Here is a 25,368-nt window from a genome sequence, read left to right on the forward strand (position 1 = left end):
TTTGAGCTTCAAATCACTGACAAGAAAATTTATACAAAAGGAAACATGTAAAAAGCTAAAAAGGATATTTTAGAAAAAATTTTGCTCATTTACAGTCACAGACCTCATTTCATTCTTCGGTGTGGCCCATGAGAATGCTTCGAAGCCGGTAAGTTGAAAAATCTATCAAACATCAAAAACAGATAGTATACCCATATTTCATCATGTTGGTACATCCCAAGGCACCTACCAGGCATAATAATATTTGAAAATCCCAGCTTCCTCGTTATGGATACTCCATGAGAAAATACAGATGAATATTCTCTTCTGATTTGTTCAATGTCTCCATGCAATAGCTGTAAGGAAACTGCTAAACCTAAAACAAATGAGAGATACCCGAGTTAAAAACAGAACAGAAATAGCATAAATAGAAACTGATGAGTTACAACAAGCCCAAATTTAGAGTATCATGGTTTCAAACTAAGGGTTAATATTGTGACAAAATTGACAGAATCTACATGAATCATATCTGAATAACACTTTTCTAACTTCAACATCTGAGTTTCCCATTCATAAGGAGGTTCACAGCAAGTGGAGAAGATGAGCAGAACTCTAGGAGGAAGGCTGGCTTCCAACCCCCAGACCTCTCCTCCAGCCCCAGTCTGGTGGATCACATACCTGTACCAACACTCATTCCAGCAACAGACAAAGGTCACCTGGCCCTAAAAAATACTGACATCAAAACTAGAGGTTTTTTTCAAAAAAACCGAAAACCACTCTGTAAGACCTATGAATGATTGCTTATAAAATATCAAAAGCATAAACATAAATCTGAAGACATATTAATTTAAGGATATGAAGGATACTGATAGAGATTTTCTTGAAACTTAAGTAATAAAGCTGATGAAAATGAAACCAGGATTGTATTAATAATAAATACAGTAGAAATTTGTGATGACATTATTTTCTAGTGAGGAGAATTTAACAGGATACAGGACACTTTGACAAACAAAAGGTAATTTAGTCAGTAAAGTAGAAAAATTATTATTTTTACCCCTATTATAGTGACACATTACCATAGTGGGATACACAAAAGATGCATAACACTTTTTATCATATATTATTTTCTCAATTCCCAGGCAAGAAGTAAAAAGAAAAATAATGTCTTATTGTGGATGTCTGTATACATATTCCAAAGATAGTGCTTCCCTTTCAGCTTTTTAATTCCTTCTTCCTTTATCTTCCTATGTTTTAATATTTTAAGATATCCAATTTATTTCATAAATTTTTTATTTCCATGGGTTTTGGGGGAACAGGTGGTATTAGGCTACATGAGTAAGTTCTATAGTGGTGATTTGTGAGATTCTGGTGCACTCATCACCTGAGTAGTAAACCCTGAACCCAATTTGTAGTCTTTTATCCCTCACCCCACTCCCACCCTTTCCCCCTGAGTTTTTTTTTTTCTTTTTTCTTTTTGTGTGAGATGGAGTCTCAGTGTGTTGCCAGGCTGGAGTGCAGTGGTGCGATCTCAGCTCACTGCAACCTCTGCTTCCCAGGTTCAAGCGAGTCTCCTGCCTCAGCCTCCCAAGTTGCTGGGACTACAGGCATGTGCCACCACACCCAGTTAATCTGTGTTTTTAGTAGAGATGGGTATCACCATGTTGGCTAGGATGGTCTCGATCTCCTGACCTCCTGATTCGCCTGCCTTAGCCTTCCAAAGTCCTAGAATTACAGGTGTGAGCCACCGTGCCCGGCTTCTATGTGATAAAATAAGAAGGACAAAAATATCTCCCATCTATATTTACTATGTTAGTAATAGAAAATGAAACCAGTGAAAGGTGACTTAGTTTTAAAAACATTCAGTCATCATTAACCTAATTCGATTTAAAGATAAATTTGCTTTGTGGAGTCACGAAGATGATAAATCTACATCATTAGATTTAGATCCTCTATCTACGTCATTACTTATCACCACTTTTCTCTCAATAATGCACAGATCACACAAGTTATAATCCCCAATAATGACTTAGAGGTATTATAATGCTGTATAAGAACAAAGGTGTGAGAATGAGATCATGCTGTGATTAAAAAAAAAAAATGCAAAGCTTATTTGTCACATTGTAGAGGAAGAGCTTCCTTTTACTCTCTTTCAATAATAGAGCAAACGAACAATAACAATTAAAGGAGCATTTTGTTTGTTGGTTTGCTTGCTTTTCAATAGAGTGGTTAAAATGTCAGGAAACTTTGTAAACAAAAAATAAAAAAAGAAGGAAAGAGAAAAGAAAAGGCTTTAGGCTCAGAGAGAAACTGGTGTCTCTCCTGAGGCCGAAATAGAGCTAGATGAGGGGCAATAAGGAGAAAGAAAAGAGAAGGAGGACAGGGATGTAACGACATGATCGTGTCCTCACACTTTCCAGTCTGTGCACTAACAGAATGTCTCCAAGAGCTGTCGTGAGAATTACATTAAGTCTGGCACATCCTGAGAACTTCAAATCTGCATCCCAGTTTAACCTAACTACCCCTTATCTCCCTCTCCAGCCCCACCCTATTCAGTTTGAGTGAGGTGACTGACAATAAAATGGAGAATGTCTGTCTTTCCATGGCCATGTGAATTGAAGAAGGGGAGAATAAGCCATCTGGATGATTTGATGGAGACAACTATTATCAGTGAAGCTTTCAGACACTTTATGTGATACTACTGGAATCTTTTAAAACCTAGAGGCAGGAGAATGAAGACAAACGAACATGTGTTATGATCCATCTGTCCCAGCAGCTATTTCTTCCTGACTCACACTTTACCCCCACCTAATCACTGGTGTCTCTGTTCTCCTCCCACCTTCTGTCCTTTTGCCTTCAAAATACTCACCCACATCATTGCCATCATCATTAGCATCACCAGGATCTGGTATTTGTAGAAGACCAGTTTTTGCCAGACATAGTACATAGTAACAGTTCTTCCTTCTGGGGAAAACACTGTTCAAATCCTGATGTACTATATCAGCAATGATTTCCAGTAGAGAATAAGATGAATTTAACAAAATTCTTAAGATCCTGTAAGTTTTGCAACTGAAGATCATTTTACTGGGACTTCTCAATGAATGATCTGATCAGAGGCATTATGTGGTTATATATAAAGGAAGAAGAGAAAAGGACTGAACAGTAATGAAAAAACAAAGAGATCATGCTATTTACAAAAGAAGCTGGAGAGAGGACAACTGACCAAGATTCTTATTTTGCCCTATGGGAGACAGCATTCATGTAACCAGCAGTGACTTTAAAAAAAAAAAAAAAACAAAAAACACATAAGCTGAATACTATACTTGACAGAAAATAAGACAAGGAGAAAAAAAAATCATTGGGTCAGAGAGGTGAATCCTGAAGAAAATTAATGAAGATAGGAAAAGGAGAAAAAAATGTTTTAGAAAAATACGTAGATGGAGGGAGAGTATTAATAAACAGAAATACATCAGCGTTCTCTAGACAGCAAGGGCCACAGAGTGGAGAGAGTACAAAAGGAGAGAGAAGACCTATTTAGGAGACAGTCAACAGAGAGGAGTCAGTCAGCAGATAAGGGAAGGGAATGGGAAAATGACAGGACAAACAGACAAAGCAGTATGGGGAAAAGAAAAAGCAGGCATTTCAGAACTGGATGCATACTAAAATTCTGATAGCTATGGTAGTTTTCAACCCGAAGGTTTAGAGCAATATAAATTAAAGCCCTCAGGGTCATTATGTCCTTTGACTAGCCAAGTGATGATAATGGGGGTTGTGGGGGAGGGCAGTTATTGACATTTGGAGATTCCCTAATTTCTCCAGAATGAAGAATTCACAGACATCAAGAATTACAAAAGTTAACTGGACATAGCATTTGACCACAATATATCTGGCTCTGCCCAAATCATTAACTCTTTCCACAAAGAAACCACAACACATGACTAAGAAACATCAAACAGTGGGTGCACAAAGAAAAAACATGATTCTGAGAGTGAGTTCACAGGGACCAGCCCATAAAGAGCCACTGCAATTCCATTTATTTCCAATCAAGGAAACTCCAGATGCTATTTTTACAGTGGTTCTTAATTATCCTGACCACAACCAAGAAGCTGGATAAATGAGCCACCAGAACAGTAAGAACTAACATAATTTAGACTGAGAAACTACTCACACTACAAAGGAAAGACACAGTAAATATTTACACATTCCTCCTAAAAATGTTGAACTCATAGAAGCAGAGAGTGTAATGATGGTTGCCAGGGATTGGAGAGGGTGGGGGATGTGGGGGTTGGGGAGAATAAACAAGGGGATTTTGGTTACAGGAGATGAAGTTTCAGTTGGACAAGATGAAGAAGGTCTAGAGAGCTATTGTATAGCATGGTGATGTAGTTAATAATAATATACTGTATATTTGAGAATTGCTAAGAGAGTGGATCTTAAATGTTCTCACTGCTATAAAATACATGAGGGTGATACGTAAAAAATTAGCTTGATTTAATCATTTAGCAGTGTATAAATATATCAAAACATCACATTGTACACCACAAATATGTAAAATTTTTAATTGTCAATTATACCTTATTAAAGCTGGGACAAAAAAGACAAATATTTACACATTCCAATTATCTGAGGATTAGCCCTGTCTTTTCAGGGTCTGTTGTTTATGACATAGGGCATGTTTGGAGAAGAGTAATTTTTTTCCCATTTTCTTTCTTATCATCCTCCTTCAGTGCCCTGGCTTTATCTGCTATCTCTTGGGGTGAGGTTACTTCTTAAATTTTATCTGCACACTTCACCTTATAGCTGCACAGTTCAAAATGCACACTCCAAGCAGCAGTAACTTATGGCTTGAGAGGAGGGTGGAAAGTGGGATTTATGGATGTATATAGAACAGTGTTCCTACTCCCAAGGAATTGATAACCTAACAATGAAAGTAAGAAATACAAAGAGAGAGAGGATATAAAACAGAATGGATCATGGGTATGACAGGAATATTAAAATAAGAAAAAGTATCACAGAAAGAATTTGAAAGTATAGGGAATAATTTATGACAACTTGTAAAATTAGATTAAATTTTAAATTTTAATTAGGTTCAATTTTAATTTCATAAATTTGAACCTAATTTTATTTATGTAAATAATGTTTTTAAATCACTTTTTTTTTTTTTAGCCCTTAATATAAGTGCCCAAAATGAAATTGCCATGGGAGAAATGTTCCCCTCATTGGAAGAAATATAATCACTAAAGTCAATTTTCACATCAGCCTAGATGTTCAAACAGTAAGTTTGATAAAGGTTTTATAAAGATTTCAAAGGCAAATCTGTCTGTATATTGAGAACAATCCTCTAACATGGGAGACTTGACAAAGACATAATTGATACACACAAATAGACGATATGAACAATTAGACCTATACGAAGGTGGTAAAATTCCTAATGATGTGGGGATTACAGTGTTGTCCTCAGATACTAATAAGCCAAAGCTCTGAACAAGTGGCAAATTCTAAAATATCCTTTAGAAGATACTTAGCATCTAATTTAGTCAGAAGGAAAGGTTATACCGCTATCTTATTTTTTTTTCAAATATCATGATTTTTAATTGTTTTTCTTTTTTATTTCTACTCTCTAAATAGATTGAGTTTTCTTATTCCATTATTTACCGCTCTATAGTTCTGCAAATTATACATACTATTTCTATTCTTTAAAGGTTTAATGTAAGTAATTGACTTAAAGACTAAATTTAATCAATAGCTCTACTCTCTTCTGGAACAATTCTGGGAACTTGGAACTTTTAAACTACGATGATGATTTTATATGTATGCATGTGTGTGTGTGTGTGTGTGTGTGTGTGTGTATACACATGCATGTGTATATATATATATGAGATGATGTCTCGCTCTGTGACCAGGCTGGAGCACAGTGGTGCCATCTCAACTCATTGCAACCTCTGCCTCATGGGTTCAAGTGATTGTCATGCCTCAGCCTCCTGAGTAGTTGGGACTACATGTGTGCACCACCAGACCCAGCTAATTTTTGTATTTTTAGTAGAGACGTGGTTTCACATCTTGGCCAGGATGGTCTGAATTTCTCGACCTTGTGATCTGCCTGCCTTGGCATCCCAAAGTGCTGGGGTTACAGGGGTGAGCCACGGCACCCGGCCAATGATGATGTATTTTTAAATTGTTGCTGTTCGCAGTCAGTGCTTAAGTAGATTTATCCTGACATTTGCCATTCTCTTTGTACACACTTGCTTCTTACATTTCTTTCCTTCTGGGTTCAGTATTTTACTCCTGATGATCAACTCTTACTGGTTGCTTTAGTGAATGTGAATGTAAATTCTCCAAGCCTTTATCGGACATTTTATTTTATTCCCCCTTTTAAATATAGTAGGTTCTTTGTTCTGTGGGTCTCTGCATCTGTGCATTCAACCAGCTGGGTGTCAAAAATATTTGGAAAAATCAAATCAATAAAAAAATAACAATACAACAGTAACAAAAAAACCCAATAGAGTATAACAATCATTCACATGCCATTTACATTGTATTAGGTATTACACGTAATCTAGAGATAATGTAAAGTATAGGAAAGGATGTGCATAGGTTATATTTAAATTTGTCATTTTACATAAGGAACTTCAGCATCTGCAAATTTTGGTATCCTATGAGGTCCTCGAACCAGTTTCCCATGGATAGCAAGCAATGACTGTGATAGTCTGTCAAGTAAAGAATTCAAAATTGACCATTTGCTCCCAGCAGTTTTAAGATATTATTCCATAATGTTCTGACCTCTGTAACTGCTGCTAAGACTATTATTTCTTTTTAGGTAATCCGTATTTTTTCTCTGGTTTCTAGTTTTGTCTTTGATGTTATGTAGCTTCATCATAATTGATTTAGATATGATTTTAATTTTATTTCTCCTGCCTATAAACTTAGCTTCTTTTAACTGGGCATTTTATCCTCTGCAAAAGTTATTTAATTTAGCTAGAGAGAACTTTAATTTATCCTACTTATAACTTTTTTTCCTTTTATCTGCACATTTTATCCTCTGCAAAAGTTTTACAAATTGTCAACCTTTTCAAATATTGCAGCTTACCCATGTACTTTATTTGTTCCTTCTGGAATTCCTACTAGATATATGCTGGTCTTTTCATTCAATCATTTATTGCTCTTAAATGTTTATTCAGGTTATTCCATTGCATTTACCCCTTGGGTAGTATTCTGGCTAAAATTTTAAGTTATAACTTCAGTTTACTAATTCGTTTTTCAACTACACTTGTTTGCTATTTAAGTAGCCCACTGACTTCTTATTTTAATAACATATTTTTAAAGAATTTTAGAAATTCTATTTACTTTTCTTTAACCACTAGAATTTAAACACAAAGAGGACAAAGATTTTTCATTGTTAAAAACTGTTGGCCGGGCGCGGTGGCTCACGCCTGTAATCCCAGCACTTTGGGAGGCCGAGGCGGGTGGATCCCAAGGTCAAGATATCGAGACCATCCTGGTCAACATGGTGAAACCCCATCTCTATTAAAAATACAAAAAAATTAGCTGGGCATGGCAGCACGTTCCTGTAATCCCAGCTAATCAGGAGGCTGAGGCAGGAGAATTGCCTGAACCCAGGAGGCGGAGACTGTGGTGAGCCGAGATCGTGCCATTGCACTCCAGCCTGGATAACAAGAGTGAAACTCCGTCTCAAAAAAAAAAAAAACAAAAAAACTGTATACCAGTGCCTCGAGTAATGCTGGAATGTATATACTCAAAATTCTTTCAATGTATGGGTTTAAAAACCTCTGTTCAGGCCAGGTGCGGTGGCTCATACCTGTAATTTCAGCACTTTGGGAGGCCAAGGTGGGTGCATTACCTGAGGTCAGGAGTTCAAAACTACATTGGCCAACATGGTAAAACCCCATCTCTACTAAAAAATACAAAAAAACTAGCCAGGCATGGTGGCAGGCTCCTGTAATCCCAGCTACTTGGGAAGATGAGGCAGGAGCACTGCTTAAACCTGGGAGACAGAGGTTGCAGTGAGCCGAGATCATGCTGCTGTACTCCAGGTGGGCACCACAGCAAGACTCCACCTCAAAAAAAAATCTCTTTTCATTTGTTTCATGATGTTTTCTTCTTCATTAGGAATCTCTTTTGCTACCTCTTTTCCTGATAGTTTATTATATAAAATTCCAAAACATCATGATTTTCTTTCGTTGCATTTGCTTACTCTGCCTCATTGATTGCTAACTGTTAACATTTTATCACAACTTGTCTTTATCGGGTGTTGTTTTCACAGGAATCCCATGCATCATAGGCGTGGAAGCCACAATATGGAGTGGGTTAGACATTTATTTTTTTAGGCTATACAACTGACACCAAGCCTTTTTTTCTTTTCTTTTCATTTCTTTTTTTTTGCGTTGAATTTCATGGCTATGGATTTTTTCCCAACTACTGAGTTAATACAAATTTGGACTAATACGAGGAGGACTCAAGATGGCGCTGTGAGAACAACCCAGGATTGAATCTCACGGTCAATGCATGGAGAAGGTGAGTCAGGGCCGCATTTCCAGACAGATCTTTGTTGCCCACAGAACGGGGAAATTCCCAGGTATAAAAGAGACGTGGGACACCAGGCAGAGGTTTTGGCTGGCGCAGCCGGCAGCTGGTGCGGCAGTGGTCTGCACCGGAGCACAGCGGAGCTACAAAGCGCTCCGCTCAAAGTACAACAGTCTGGGTGCCCTGTTGAACTGGCAAACTGAGACTTGAGAGGGCTGAACTTGAGACTGAATGGGACTTGGACAGTGAGCCAGCCCATGAAATTCTAGGGACACAGCGTTTGGGGTAGCGCAGTGAAACAAACAAAACGGCGATTCCAAACACTCCCGGTGGAGAGGTCCCCTGAGGGCGAGCTCCATGAGGGAGGGGCGTCCACCATTACTGAGGCAAACCGCCCCTACTGAGGTACACGCCCATTGCTGATGCAGCCTGCCATAGCCGAGGCAACCCGCCACAACAGAGAGACTCCGCCGCAGGGCAGCAGGGCGGAGACCGCAGCAGAAGGGCGGAGACTGCAGCAGCAGGACAGAGCCTGCAGCAACAGGGCGAACCTCACACCAGCAGGGCAGAGCCTCGGCAGGCAAATAGTGACTAGACTGCCTCCTAGTTGGGCAGGACAGTGCAACAGACACTCACAAAGAAAGCCCCAACCCCCACAGACAGAGCATCTGAGGAAAAAAAGGGTTTTTTTTAATGAGTTATGTTGCAGCAGAATTAAACATAGCAGCCTAACAGCCCTGAATGAACAACAGAGCTCACAGCTCAGCAATTGAGCTCCTATAAAGTACAGACTGTCTCCTCAAGCAGCTCCCTGACCCCTCTATATCCAAAAGACTGACATTTGGCAGGCATCATTCTGGGACAATGATAGCAGAAAAAAAACTGGTAGCATCCCACACTGTTCCGCAGCTGCTATAGGTGCACCCCAGACAAGCAGGGCCTGGAGTGGACCTCAGCAGTCGTACAGCAAAGGGGCTAGACTGGTAGAAGGAAAACCAAGTAACAGAAATATTTCATCATCAACAATCTGGGTGTCGACTCAGAGACCCAACCGAAAAGTCAGCAACTACACAGACGACAGGTGGATAAATCCACAAAGATGAGAAGAAACCAGCGAAAAAAAAAGGGAAACACCCAAAACCAAAACACCTCGCCTCCTAGAAAAGACCAAAACTCCTCACCAGCAAGGGAACAAAGCTGGACGGAGAATGACTGTGATGAAATGATGGAATTAGACTTCAGAAGGTGGATAATGAGAAACTTTTGTGAGCTAAAAGAACATGTTTTAAATCAATGCAAAGAAACTAAGAACCTTAAAAAAAGATATGAAAAAAGATTTGAGGAAATGATGACAAGAATGGATAACTTAGAGAGGAATATGAATGAATTAAAGGAGCTAAAAAACACAATATGAGAACTTTGCAAAGCATGCACAAGTTTCAATAGCCGAATTGACCACGCAGAAGAAACAATATCAGAAGTCAAAGATCAACTCAATGAAACAAAATGAGAAAACAAGATTAGAGAAAAAAGCACAAAAAGGAATGAACAAAGTCTTCAAGAAATGTGGGACTATGTGAAGAGACCTAACCTACGTTTGATAGGCGTACCAGAATGTGACGAAGAGAATGAATCCAAGCTGGAAAATACTCTTCAGGACATTATCCAGGAAAATTTCCCCCACCTAGCAAGACAGGCCAACACTCAAATGCAGGAAATACAGAGAACACCATAAAGATATTCTGCAAGAAGAGCAACCCCAAGGCACATAATTGTCAGATTCAACAAGGTTGAAATAAAGGAGAAAATACTAAGGGCAGCTAGAGAGAAAGGTCGGGTCACCCACAAAGGGAAGCCCATCAGACTCAAAGCAGATCTCTTGGCAGAAACGCTACAAGCCAGAAGAGAGTGGGGGCCAATATTCAACATCCTTAAAGAAAAGAACTTTCAACCCAGAATTTCATGTCCAGCCAAACTGAGCTTCATAAGTGAAGGAAAAATAAAATCCTTTGCGAACAAGCAAGTACTCAGAGATTTTGTCACCACCAGGCCTGCTTTACAAGAGCTCCTGAAAGAGGCACTACACATAGAAAGGAACAACCAGTACCAGCCATTCCAAAATCACACTAAATGCTAAAAAGCATCAACATAATGAAGAATCTACAACAACTAACGGGCAAAACAGCCAGCTAGCATCAAAATGGCAGTATCAAATTCACACATAACAATATTAACCCTAAATGTAAATGGACTAAATGCACCAATCAAAAGACACAGACTGGCAAATTGGATAAAAAGCCAAAACCCATCAGTGTGCTGTATCCAGGAAACCCATCTCACATGCAAGGATACACAAAGGCTCAAAATAAAGGGATGGAGAAAGATTTACCAAGCAAATGGAGAGCAAAAAAAGCAGGAGTTGCAATTCTCATCTCTGATAAAATAGGCTTTAAAGCAACAAAGATCAAAAGAGACAAAGAAGGCCATTAAATAATGGTCAAAGGATCAATACAACAAGAATTGCTAACGATCCTAAACATATATGGACCCAATACAGGAGCACCCAGATACATAAGGCAAGTTCTCAATGACTTACAAAGAGACTTAGACTCCCACACAATAATAGTGGGAGACGTTAACACCCCACTGTCAATATTAGACAGATCAACCAGACAGAAAATCAACAAGGATATCTAGGACTTGAACTCAGACCTGGACCAAGTAAACCTAATAGACATTTACAGAACTCTCCAACCCAAATCCACAGAATACACATTCTTCTCAGCACCACATCACACCTACTCTAAAATTGACCACATAATCGGCAGTAAAGCACTGCTCAGCAAATGCAAAACAACTGAAATCATAACAAACAGCCTCTCAGACCATAGTGCAATCAAGTTAGAACTCAGAATACAGAAACCAACCCAGAACCGCACAGCTTCATAGAAACTGAACAACTGGCTCTTGAATGTTGACTGGATAAATAATGAAATGAAGGCAGATATAAAAAAGTTCTTCGAAACCAATGAAAACGAAGACACAACATGCCAGAATCTCTGGGACACATTTAAAGCAGTCTCTAGAGGAAAGTATATAGCAGTAAGTGCCCATATGAGAAGAATGGAGAGATCCAAAATTGACACCTTATCATCAAAATTGAAAGAGCTAGAGGAGCAAGATCAAAAAACCTCAAAACCCAGCAGAAGACAAGAAATAACTAAGATCAGAGCTGAGCTGAAGGAGATTGAGACACGAAAAATCCTTCAAAAAATCAATAAATCCAAGAGCTGGTTTTTTGAAAAGATCAACAAAATAGACAGACCACTAGCCAGATTGATTAAAAAGAAAAGAGAGAACAACCAAATAGATGCAATAAAAAATGATAGAGGGGAAATCACCACAGATTCCTCAGAAATTCAAACCATCATCAGAGAATATTACAAACAACTCTATGCACATAAACTAGTAAACCTGGAAGAAATGGATGAATTCCTGGACTCCTGTGTCCTCCCAAGCCTAAACCAGGAGGAAGCTGAAACTATGAATAGACCAATAACAAGGTCAGAAGTCGAGGCAGCAATTAAGAGCCTACCACACAAAAAAAGCCCAGGTCCAGACGGGTTCACAGCCGAATTCTACCAGACACACAAAGAGGAGCTGGTACCATTCCTTCTGAAACTATTCCAAATAATCCAAAAAGAAGAAATCCTTCCAAAATCATTTTATGAGACCAATGTCATCCTGATACCAACACCCGGCAGAAACCCAACAAGAAAAGAAGACTTCAGGCCAATATCCATGATGAACATAGATGCAAAAATCATCAATAAAATATCGGCAAGCCGATTGCAACAGCACATAAAAAAGCTTATCCACCATGATCAAGTAGGATTCATCCCGGGGATGCAAGGCTGGTTCAACATACACAAGTCTATAAACGTAATTCACCACATAAACAGAACCAAAAACAAAAACCACATGATTATCTCAATTGACGCAGAGAAGGCATTTGACAAAATTCAACAGTCCTTTATGCTAAAAACCCTCAACAAACTCGGTATCGATGGAACGTATCTCAAAGTAATAAAAACTATTTATGACAAACCAACAGCCAATATCATACTGAATGGGCAAAAACTGGAAGCATTCCCTTTGAAATCTGGCACTAGACAAGGAAGCCCTCTTTCACCACTCCTATTCAATATAGTACTGGAAGTTCTACCCAGAGCAATCAGGCAAGAAAAAGAAATAAAGGGTATTCAAATAGGAAAGGTAGAAGCCAAATTGTCTCTATTTGCAGACGACATGATAGTATACCTAGAAGACCCCATCGCCTCAGCCCAAAAACTCCTGAAACTGATAAGCAACTTCAGCAAAGTCTCAGGATATAAAATCAATGTGCAAAAATCACAAGCATTCCTCTACACCAATAACAGTCTTAAAGAAAGCCAAATCAAGAACGAACTGCCATTCACAATTGCTACAAAAAGAATAAAATACCTTGGAATACAACTCACAAGGAACGTAAGGGACCTCTTCAAGGAAAACTACAAATCACTGCTCAGAAATCAGAGAGGACACAAACAGATGGAGAAACATTCCATGTTCATGGTTAGGAAGAATTAATATCGTGAAAATGGCTATACTGCCCAAAGTAATTTACAGAATCAATGCTATACCCATCAAGCTACCACTGACTTTCTTCACAGAACTGGAAAAAACCACCATGAACTTCATATGGAACCAAAAGAGAGCCCGCATAGCCAAGTCAATTCTAAGCAAAAAGAACACAGCGGGGGGCATCACACTACTGGATTTCAAACTATACTACAAGGCTACAGTAATCAAAACAGCATGGTACTGGTACCAAAACAGAGATATAGACCAATGGAACAAAACAGAGGCATCGGAGGCAACACAACATATCTACAACCATACAATCTTTGATAAACCTGACAAAAACAAGCAAGGGGGAAAGGATTCCCTGTTTAACAAATGGTGTTGGGAAAACTGGCTAGCCACATGCAGAAAGCAGAAACTGGACCCCTTCCTGACACCTTACACTAAAATTAACTCCAGATGGATTAAAGACTTAAACATAGGACCTGGCACCATAAAAACCCTGCAAGGAAATCTAGGCAAAACCATCCAGGACGTAGGAGTAGGCAAGGACTTCATGAACAAAACACCAAAAGCATTGGCAACAAAAGCCAAAATAGACAAATGGGACCTAATGAAACTCCACAGCTTCTGCACGACAAAAGAAACAGTCACTAGAGTGAATCGGTAACCAACAGAATGGGAAAAAATTTTTGCAGTTTACCCATCTGACAAAGGGCTGATATCCAGAATTTACAAAAACTCAAACAGATTTACAGGAAAAAAACAAACAAGCCCATTCAAAAGTGGGCAAAGGATATGAACAGACACTTTACGAAAGAAGACATATATGAGGCCAACAATCATATGAAAAAATGCTCATCGTCACTGGTCATCAGAGAGATGCAAATCAAAACCACATTGAGATACCATCTCACGCCAGTTAGAATGGCGATCATTAAAAAATCTGGAGACAACAGATGCTGGAGAGGATGTGGAAAAAAAGGAACACTTTTACACTGTTGGTGGGAGTGTAAATTAGTTCAACCATTGTGGAAGACAGTGTGGCGATTCCTCAAGGCCTTAGAAATAGAAATTCCATTTCACCCAGCAATACCATTACTGGGTATATATCCAAAGGACTATAAATTGTTCTACTATAAGGACACATGCACACGAATGTTCGTCGCAGCACTGTTTACAATAGCAAAGACCTGGAATCAACCCAAATGCCCATTGATGATAGACTGGATTGGGAAAATGTGGCACATATACACCATGGAATATTATGCAGCAATCAGAAATGATGAGTTTGTGTCGTTTGTAGGGACATGGATGAATCTGGAGAACATCATTCTCAGCAAACTGACACAAGAACAGAAAATGAAACACCGCATATTCTCATTCATAGGCGGGTGATGAAAAATGAGAACACATGGACACAGGGAGGGGAGTACCAAACACTGGGGTTTATTGGGGGGAAAAGGGGAGGACCAGTGGGAGGGGGAGGTGGGGAGGGATAGCCTGGGGAGAAATGCCAAATGTGGGTGAAGGGGAGAATGGAAGCAAAACACACTGCCATGTGTGTACCTATGCAACTGTCTTGCATGTTCTGCACATGTACCCCAAAACCTAAAATGCAATAAAAAATTTTAAAAAAATTAACTTAAATTAATTAAATAAGAAAAAATATAAAGTAGCCAGGTGTGGTGGCACACACCTGTGGTCTCAGCTATGTGGGAAGCTGAGGCGGAAGGATGGCTTGAGCCTGGGAAGTTGAGGCTTCAGTGGGCTGTGTTCCTGCCACTGCACTGCAGCCTGGGCGAGAGAAGGAGATCCTGCCTCATAGAAAAAAAGAAGAAAGGGAAGGAGGGAGGGAGGGAGAGAGGAAAAGAAATCAAAGAAAGAAAGACAGAAAGAAAGGAAAGAAAGAAAGTGAGAGAGAAGAAAAGAAAAAAGAAAGAAGAAAGAAAAAGAAAGAAAGAAGAGAGGAGAGGAGAGGGGAGGGGAGGGAAGGGGAGGAGAGGAGAGGAAGAAGGGAGGGAGGGAGGGAGGGGAGGGAAGAGAAATCTTCCTGACTTAGGTTCAATATAAGAAGCCTATTGAAAGGCTACCAATTGATTTTTAAGCATCATTCACAGTGCAGTCGAATCTCCCCTAAGAGAGATAGACAGCTGATACATTGCAGAAGTAGGGGAAGAGTGTACTTATGGCCACTGAAATATCATGTAATCAGAACTAATAATAGATCATATTTAAAATTTATGACTTTAAAAAGCACTGTATTATCCATTCTCATTTGTTCCTCATAATAATCCTATGAGGCAAGCAGATGGGATGCATGTCTCTATTTTAGACTGGAGAATTGAAGTTCAGCGAGATTATGTGTTAGCTTAAGTTTCAGTGCCAGTGAGCAAATAGCTAGTTTCTCCACGTGAAATTCTCTAGTGCATATGGGAACTCAACCCTGGCCTCGTTATTAGCAAGTTCTCGCCGCTGCTTACCTGACGCAGCTATAAATATCGTTAATTCACTTTTCAAAGGGCTTTCCTCTTCTAATAGATAAAGTTCCAGTTAGCCTCCTACCCAACCCCTCTACTGTGTCTGCCTCCTCTAATCATGTATTTCCCTGGAGGGTGTAAATGCCTTTGCCTTGGGCAAGGATGCCTTTTCTGCAGCACCACATGGAACTGCGAGCCAGCTTTTAAACGGGGAGCCATACTTTTCTGCTGGCTGAGTGGAGATAAGAACTTGCAAAGTTGCTCAGGAAGTCATGGAAGTGTTTTGAGTGGGAAAATGTGATGTGACGTGATGACACGATGTGTAAACCAGTGAGCAACTGAAGAGAAAAGAGGGATGATTTAAAATAATTGCAACAATAACAGCCAACCTCAGCTCTTCTTTTTTTTTGAGACGGAGTTTCGCTTGTTACCCAGGCTGGAGGGCAATGGCGCGATCCTGGCTCACCGCAACCTCCGCCTCCTGGGTTCAGGCAATTCTCCTGCCTCAGCCTCCTGAGTAGCTGGGATTACAGGCACACACCACCATGCCCAGCTAATTTTTGTATTTTTAGTAGAGACGGGGTTTCACCATGTTGACCAGGATGGTTCTCTATCTCTTGACCTCGTGATCCACCCACCTCGGCCTCCCAAAGTGCTGGGATTACAGGCGTGAGCCACCACGACCGGCCCATCATCAGCTCTTCTTTTGTGCAGCTACCTAAAGTGGCCATGTCATCACCATCAGATTTCCACCCTCTCATTTCTGCATGGCATTTGTCACCATCACACATTTGAGTTTGTTATTACCTCTTCCCACCTGATGTTGAATATAAGATTCACAAAAGCATACAAAAAAAAAAATTTGGACTAATAATATAAGCATAGAGTTTTGATGTCTCATGGCAGAAGCATTCACCTCATCATCTTCAAAAATAAAGAACAGCTCTTTCAGGCTTCAAATTAGAGAATTGACTTCTAGGTGCCCCTTGTACAGACCCAGGCAATGTCTCATCTTCCATGGAAAATTTAAAACTTAAACCTCAAAGTGTCAAATCCTATATTAATGCTCCACTCCACTCTCCTTCCTTATCAGCGTATCTACTTGAGTGTTATTTTTCCAGTTTTGACTCCATCTTTATATCTAGCAAGAGGATTTCCCTTTCCTTAAACTTTAATTCTTTATTCTTACCACGTCTTCGTTGTAATTTATCCAGCATTTTTATATGCTTTTAGTGGAAAGGGAGGTCACAACAATTGAACCTACTATGTTTCAGAAAGGTGAGTTATTTTAAAATGCTTGAAATCCCTATTTTTTCCTCCACTAACACAAGTGGTCCAGGAGGAAAATGTAATATAGAGCCTTTAGCTGAGTTGTAATTGTAAATGGGTAAATTAATCAACCAAGCAAAAAAATAATTACATAGTATTTAAGAAATATCAATATTACCAATATTTAATTCAAAAACTGTTCTCTGCTAAAAAAATTTTTAAATATACCAAATTCAAGTAAAATAAAATAATATTAATTAAAGATTGATCTGAGAAATGTAAGACAATTCAAAAGTACTTAACACTGTATGATTGATTTTTATTCTTTTTTATTCTCCTGAGTTTCTATATAAATACAGAAGAAAAATGACAGGATATTAACATGTATATCTGAGCTAAGAACATATGTGCTAACAGTATAGTAAAACTTACACAAGAGGGATATCTAAAGATCACATTACAAACCAGAAATAATCACAAACAAGTCCCTAAATGGAACTATGGGGTTAGGAAAGGAAGAATATAGTCGGCACATATATATTAAGCCTTACTTATTTCCTCAATTAGAAGTTTAACGAAGTTTGATGACTAAATTGAAATGGCCTTCTCTCTGGATTTTAAGCATTTTAATATAGGCATAGGCTAAGAAAAGACCAGAAAGTTGCCTCATTTTACTTTTTCTCAAAATAAAGTTAAATAGCCATGAATTAGGCATTTCATCTCACTACAGCCAAGATATTCAAAAGCTTATAGAAACTCATTCTAAAAAATGGACCTGGTTGAACAAGATCTGATAGTGGCACAGAGAAAGATTTGGCAGGATACATATCATGAATAATTTTTATAGCCTAGATGAGAAATGATGAGGGATTAAAGTTAATATCACAAATTATTATAGAAGATGATCATTAACCTCAGCAGGTTACCTTGAGCACATAGAGCTTGTGGAAGTAAAGCCACATTTAAAACCACACAGTCTCTTCCACTCAATCCCCAAACAATTTCCTCCTCCTCCATTTTCTAGTTGTATTAATTAATCCCACAATTCTGAATCCTCAGTTTCAAGATCTAAAATTCTGATTTGAATCTGTTCTAGATTGGGTTAATTTTTCTTTCAAAATGATTATCCAAGCCCCTTTTAATTTTGGCAAAACAGCAAAATTCATAATAAAGCTCATATTCTCCCTTAATATCCCACTTCTAAGGCTTTATTTTAAAAACATATTCCAAAATATGAACGACATTCCCCACATGATTATGTATAAATGCGAAAAATTTGAAAGTACTTGAGAGTCCAACAATTAGGATTGGATAAGTAAATGAAGGCCTTAGACTTCAAAGCTAGGAAATATTATGTAATATTTCTCTTTAGGATTCAGCATGGTATTTTTTCACCTGTTTTCCTCTTTGATTTGGCACTAGAAAATTACAGAAACAAACTGAAGGTATACCTCTCATAACATTTTTATTCACTCAATTGTGAAACAAATATTGAGTGATTACTAATCATTAAATATTGGGCATTTAAAAGTTTAACTAGATTTAAAAATGTAAAAGCACATGTATATGTTAAATAATTCAAATTGTATAAAGGGTCTTATTACAGCAGAAAAGGTATTCTCATACCCCAATTCCTGGGTTCTGTCTTCTTGTTTATTTCTTGTGTATTCTACGAGAATTTTCTTCCTTTTAATTGTTATAACTGTTAAAAGTAAATAAAGCAGAGACTGAGGTAAAAATAATAAAGGATAATTGGTTATAGAAGAATTTAACATTTAAGCTTAGAAGAAGAAGAGAGGGCAACGCAAAAAATGGAGAGAGAATGCTTCATTCAGAAAGAAGCTCACGTGCCAAAGTCCTGCAACAGGCAAGGGCTTGGAGTGACTGAGAAAACAGAAAGTGGCCAGTGTGTCTGGAGCAGAGTCAAGTGTGACCATAGGTGGAGGTGGAAATACAGCCAACAGTTATGGAGGCCATGGTAAAATTCCTACTCTAAGTGTAATGAGAAGCCCCTGAAGAATTTTAAGGAAAGGGAATATAACCCAATTTGTGTGTTAAGAAAGTATTCTTGGTATTGCCTGGAAAATGGGAGTGGTAAGGTGATATGGTTTGAATTTGCGTCCCTGCCCAAATCTCATGTTGAATTGGAATCCCCAGAGTTGGAAAAGGGGCCTGGTAGGAGGTGACTGTAACATGGGAGGAGACATCTCCCTTACTGTTCTTATGATAGTGAGTGAGCTCTCATGAGATCTAGTTGTTTAAAAGTGTGTGGCACCTTCCTCCTCACTCTCTTCCTCCTTCTCTGGCCATGTAAGACTTGCTTGCTTCCACTTTGCCTACCACCGTGATTGTAAGTTTCCTGAGGTCTCCCCCATGCCATGTTTCTTGTACAGCCTGTGGATCTGTGAGTCAATTAAACCTCTTTTCTTTATAAACGACCCAGTCTCAGGTAGTTCCTGATAGCAATGCAAGAAGAGACTAATACAGAAGGGGAAGAGTAGAACTGGTGAGTCCAGTTAATGCCTACTGCAGACAGAAAGGCAAGAGATAACAGAGGCTCACACTAACATGGTTGCAAAAGAGATGAGAAAAAGTGGTAAAATAGCTATGTACTGAAATATAAAAAGTTATATGCCTTGGGTGTATATAAGATAAGGGGATAAGGGAAAATGAGAAATCATGGAAGACTTCTGAGTTTCTGATCTGCAAAGCCATATAGATGATGGCACTCTGTGCTGAAATGGAGAGATTAGTTAAGAGAAGAAAGGAGAAGAAACAGTCATTGACACGGTGTTTTATAAATACATAAGTACATGCTTTTTGTTTTTCATGAGGAACTGAATTATGGTGTGGAGCCATTTGCTTTCAGCAGGAAGAAATTTCTTTAGCATTTCTCATAAGGTAGTTGTATTAGCAACAAATTCTTCCAGTTTTTGTCTGTCTGGGAATGTCTTTATTTTGCCACAAATTTTGAAAGAGAGTTTTGGTGGATATAAGATTCTGTCTGTTTTTTCTCTAGCTTTGAATACGTCATCCCACTGCCTTCTGATCTCTGTGGTTTTTTATGAGAAGTCAGGTGCTAATATTACTAGCGTTCCCTTGTATGAGATGAGCAGTTTTTCCCTTGCTGCTTGCAAGGAAGGTAAAAACTCTTTTGTTGTTGTCCCTCAGCACTTTCATTATGATTTGTCTGGGTGTACATCTCTTTCTGTTTCGCTTTCTTACAGTCATTAAGCTTCATGGAGAGATAATGCTTTTCATTAAATTTGGGAAGTTTTCTGTCAGTATGTTTTCAAATATTTTTTCCTCTCTTGTCTCCCTCTTTTCTAGTTTAGGTATTCCCATTTTGGGTATGCTGGTGTGCTTGACGGTATCCCACATTTCTCTGAGGTTCTGTTCATTTTTTCTCATACTTTTTTTTCAAAACATCTTTATGCTAATATTTACATTGTTTTCAGGAGTACCCTTATGCTTGACCTTTCATATACTCTGTTTCAAATAAATCCATTCTTTTCACTAGAGCTTTTGAGTTTTCTCTTCTATGGACTGCCTCTGCCCCTGAGTCAAATCTCTGAACTACAGTTCCAGAGCTGGAAGTGGATACGTAGCCCACTCTCTGGAGTGACACCTCTGCTTTATAAGCAAGGTGCTAGGCTGAAGCAATAACTGCTCTCTTCAACTTGCCTCCCCTTGTGTGAAACCTCTGCTCTATAAGCAAGCTGGGGGAAGGGTAACTGGTAATCCAGCATTCTCAGCCTGTTGCACTTGGGGTAACTCCTCTGCTCTAGGAGTTGGGGTTGGGCAGAAGAAGATAGCCCCCAACCCCTAAGCCATACTTGTCAAAAATTTGGCCTTTCCAAGTCAGAGCAGGGGCAATGAGAAATGCTAGCAGCCTACCTTCTCCTGGTGAGCAACCACATCCCTTGACTATGAGCTGAGGGTAGAGGGAACTCCATTTTCTTGGCTACATGTGTATAGAGTAGAATTTTCATCACACTGAGGTAGTGCAGGCCAGAAGGAGAAAATGAGATGTGACGTAAGTTTCACCAACTCTCTTGATTCTTAACAGGATTTGGTAGTTATTTTTTATTTGCTGTCTACACTTAGGAAGATTTCTAGATGTTAGTCCTATTGTAAAACATGATTTTTGGTCAGGCACGGTGGCTCACACCTATAATCCTATGGGAGGCCAAGGTGGGAGGACTACTTAAGGCCAGTCCAAGAACAACCTGGCCAACATAGTGAGTCCCCATTTCATATTTTAAAATAAATAAGTAAGAAAAATAATATATTGTAAAATCTAAAAGGAAATATGATTTCATCAATAATGGCTGTTCCATTGGAGCATGTTGGTGCAGCTCTTCACACTGCCATTCTGTTGCGAACTCTCAAAACACTGTTTCTTGACAGCAACCCCCACTCCTAAAGCAGAGGAGTTACCCCAAGTGCAAGCATTGTATGTGCTTGGGAGGTGAGGGCTAAGGGTAAAAGACAATTTGTGAAATTTCTAAACTTGTACTACAAAATTACTAACATCAAGAGGTATTAGCAAAACTTCCTAAAGATGATATTACCAGATTCTTTCCAAAATCACTTTCAGTAAAACCTGTTCTTTTCTGAAATACCTAGGGCCTTGATGTTATTAAAACACAAATTTTACATCTATTCCCTCCTATTTGCTTGATTTACAGAGTTAATAATCTAAGTTTTGCTTTGTGCATTAGAATGTTATGTGTTATATCTATGAGATAATTGGCTTTTTCAGTAAATAATATCCTATTTGAGTTCAACTCAAAGTCAGTGAAAACTTAACAACAGGAGCACATCCTAGCTACACCAAGCAGTAAAATCCTGGCTGATAAAGATGAGGTATTTACATTGGGAGGTCAGAGACAGGCTCTGAAAGTTTCTGAAGCAGAGGAAAGCAAGAAGAAGGAAAGTCAAATTTCTAGAAAGTGTGGTGTCAAGTGAGGCAAGACAAGAATATTAGGAAGAGACTGGTGTATACAAATGAGCCAGGTTAGATGGAGAAATCAAGATGCAGGTGGGAAAATGGGAGCTGTGAGCATTACCAGAGGCCTGCTTAAAAATGTGTTAATTACATGATGAAAGGGACCTAGTTACTTAAAGCCTCTACACAGTAGGAACAAAGTATTCAAATTATAGATGTCCTTTAACACTGTCATCTTGCAGAGCTAGACACTTACACTATTAACGTTACCACTGCTCAAATTTGGGATGTATCTCCTCTTTCAGATATACTTTCAAAGCCAATTAAAGTGAAAATAAAGAAAAAAGAGGGCCAGGCGTGGTGGCTCACATCTGTAATCCCAGCACTTTGGGAGGCTGAGGTGGGTGGATCACAAGGTCAGGAGATGGAGACTGTCCTCACCAACATGGGGAAACTCTGCCTCTACTAAGATTTAAACAAAAATTAGCATGGTGGTGTGCACCTGTACTCACAGCTACTTGGGAGGCTGAAGCAGGGGAATTGCTTGAACTCATGAGGCAGAGGTTGAAGTGAGCTGGAATTGCGCCACTGCACTCCAGCCTGGCAACAGTGTGAGACTCTATCTCAAAAAAAAAAAAAAAGAAAGAAAAAACTTTTATTTCTTAATAGTCATACCTTGGTTTCTGATTTTAGCCAGTATTATTCAATTTGTAAATATGCTTATTGCTGACTCCTTCCTTAAAGACTAAGTTAACTCTTAAAGAATATAAATATAAACTAAATTAACTCTTAAAGAATAATTTTGACATCACTGAGGGTAACTCAAAGGGTCTGACCACAGGCTCACCTTCTGAATATCAGCTTCCTGAGATCTTTGAAGTGGGTAACCCTATCCATTGGGATGACTACCTTCTAATATGTAAAAAGTATAAGCATGAACAAATAATCTTGTGATTATAACTGCTTGTCTGCAGATATGCTAGTTCTACATTTCAAAGTTTTGGGAAAGGCTTTTATGTTTTCTCTAATGAAGTGGTTAGCTCATGGCTAAGAGTTACAGAGAACATAAGATTGAAGCAATACATAATGTCACAGAATGTAACATAAGATTAAAGCAATGCATAATGTCACAGAATGTCAAATGAAAGACATGTGAAATTATTTACTTTTACTGAGTCTTAACCACAAAAGAAATTTGCAGACGAGCAATGAGCTGGAGAGGGGCTTGTCCACATTTGATAGGAGTGGTGAGACCACTCAAAGGGATTTCAACATTCCCTTTTTAACTAAGGGGAATTTTTCACTTTAAAGTTTCCATTCTTATTCTCATTTAGTGTATCAACATTTCAATAGCATATACACGAGGATTACATCTAGGTTTTTCAACAGGCTTTATTGTTTTTACTGTAACTATTATATTACCTATTTATATTTCATTTCTACAATACCAAGAACAAAGGAATTCATGGGCTGAAAACCATTTTAAAAATGTGTATAGAGCATAATGATGGGGTCAGGACACACTACCCTAAAATATGGTACTGTGACATACTATTTTGGGAGACACCATGTACAGGAAGGTCTCTCTGACCTTCCTTGCCCTCCTCCCTTAAGCAGGTCCTAAGAGGTGCCCTCCCTATACCTGGATGAAAAGTATGTCCTTATCTCTGAAAATAAAGTGCTCCAGAGAAGAATCTGAATAAACAGGCCTGGCTAAGTTCCTCCCAGTTTATTGCCATTAGATAATACCTTTTCTCCCTATCATATTTCTCTATACCTCCCTGTCCTTCATCAGACCTACTATAAAAAACTAAGATCAAACTGTTTCTTCAGGTGTTCATTTCCTAATGAAGACTCGCATGTCACACAGACATTTTAAATACATTTGAATACTTTTCTTTTGTTTATCTGTCTTTTGTTATAGGAGCTTAATCTATGAACCTAGAATAGATGAGGATTTTTTTTCTCCTCTACAATAGTATCTATGACTGTAGTTTAATATCTGATTATTTTAATTTGTTGAAATACTTCCATATTTTTCCTATACAGCAAATCTTGCAAACAGTATTGCTAGTGATTATATCTAAATTAGCCATACATAGCTCATTTACATTAAGTAGAGGCATACATAGCTCTACTTCCATTAACATCATTTGGATTTAATTAAAAAAATACTGCATGAACTTTCAAAAATATCTTACAGTATAATATAGTAACATATTCTGAACTATATTTTTTCTTTGCCATTCTTTAGCATGATTTGGATGGAGGGAAACGAGATATGACAACTGTATGCAAAACAACCTGGCTTTTCTTTCTTTCTTTCCTTCTTTCTTTCTTTCTTTTTTTCTTTTTGAGACGGAGTCTCACTCTGTCACGTAGGCTGGAATACAGTGGTGTGATCCTGGCTCACTGTAACCTCTGCCTCCTGGGTTCAAGTGATTCTCCTGCCTCAGCCTCCTGAGTAATTGAGATTACAGGCACATGCCACCATGTCTGCCTAATTTTTGTATTTTTAGTACAGATGGGTTTTCACCATGTTGGTCAGGCTGGTCTCAAACTCCTGACCTCAAGTGATCCACCGACCTTGGCCTCCAAAATGCTGTAATTACAGGAGGCAGTCACTATACTCAGCCAGGATTGTCTTTTGTTATAAAAGACATTAAGAAAATTGTTAAAATCTGAATGAGGTTTGTAGATTAGATAATAGTATTATATCAATGTTAACTTTCTGATTTAGATAATTGTACTGTGGTTCTGTTGCTATGTTCTGAAGTGAGCAGGGATAAACAGGCATCATCTGTGCAATTTCTTGTCAGGAAGTTCAGGAAAATAAATGTATATATGAGGTATATGTACAGATGTGTATATGTGTATATATGCACATGTATGTAAACATGCATAGATAGGTGTATATGTACATATATATACACAAACTTATAAAAGCAGGGGTCCTGATATTATCCTTAAGAATTATATCAAATTAATTAATATTGAGTTATATGACTATATTCACATACACATATACAAACACATATATACACGGAGGGGGGTACTATGCAAATGAAATGTAAAATGTAAACCTTTCAGAAATTACTAATTCTTTGTACTATTCTTCTATAAATAAAACTAGTTGAAAAAAAATTTTAAAGAGAGATCATGGTAAAATATTTAGGAAATTCCAAAAGTCAGCAAAAAGGTCACATACTAAATTTCTAACCAATAGGTGGTGCCAATAAGTTCCATTTTTATTTTAATGATACTAGAAAGCAAATACAATGTTCAAAAAATCAGGTACACTGATCAAATTCTTATTAATTATACCAACTTGGTAATATTGAATAAAATGACTACACTGGTATGTGTGGACATAAAAATGCAACCTAACATTCTCAAAAAGCCTTCTTTCACCTCAGCCAAATAAAGAACACCATATATTTCCTGCATAGAGTGAAACTGCTCTCGCTATGTATTGTGGTCTTCTTATCTAGGTAATTCCTCTTCACCTTCTGTGCGGGTTAAAAAGTA

At 38.3% G+C, this 25,368-nt stretch overlaps 1 protein-coding gene across 7 annotated transcripts in view; it reads right to left on the bottom strand.

The window, feature by feature from the left end:
- DOCK4 (dedicator of cytokinesis 4) overlaps positions 1-25,368 on the bottom strand; it is a 487,797-nt gene that overhangs the window by 189,625 nt on the left and 272,804 nt on the right. For all 7 annotated transcript variants that reach the window (XM_078343204.1, XM_078343205.1, XM_002751762.7 and 4 more), the window contains exon 13: positions 230-355. In XM_078343204.1, coding sequence (XP_078199330.1) covers positions 230-355 — 126 coding nt within the window. The remainder of the gene's footprint in view (positions 1-229; positions 356-25,368) is intronic.

This window comes from Callithrix jacchus, chromosome 11 (genome assembly GCF_049354715.1).
Source record: "Callithrix jacchus isolate 240 chromosome 11, calJac240_pri, whole genome shotgun sequence".
Classification (NCBI taxonomy): Eukaryota; Metazoa; Chordata; class Mammalia; order Primates; family Cebidae; genus Callithrix; species Callithrix jacchus.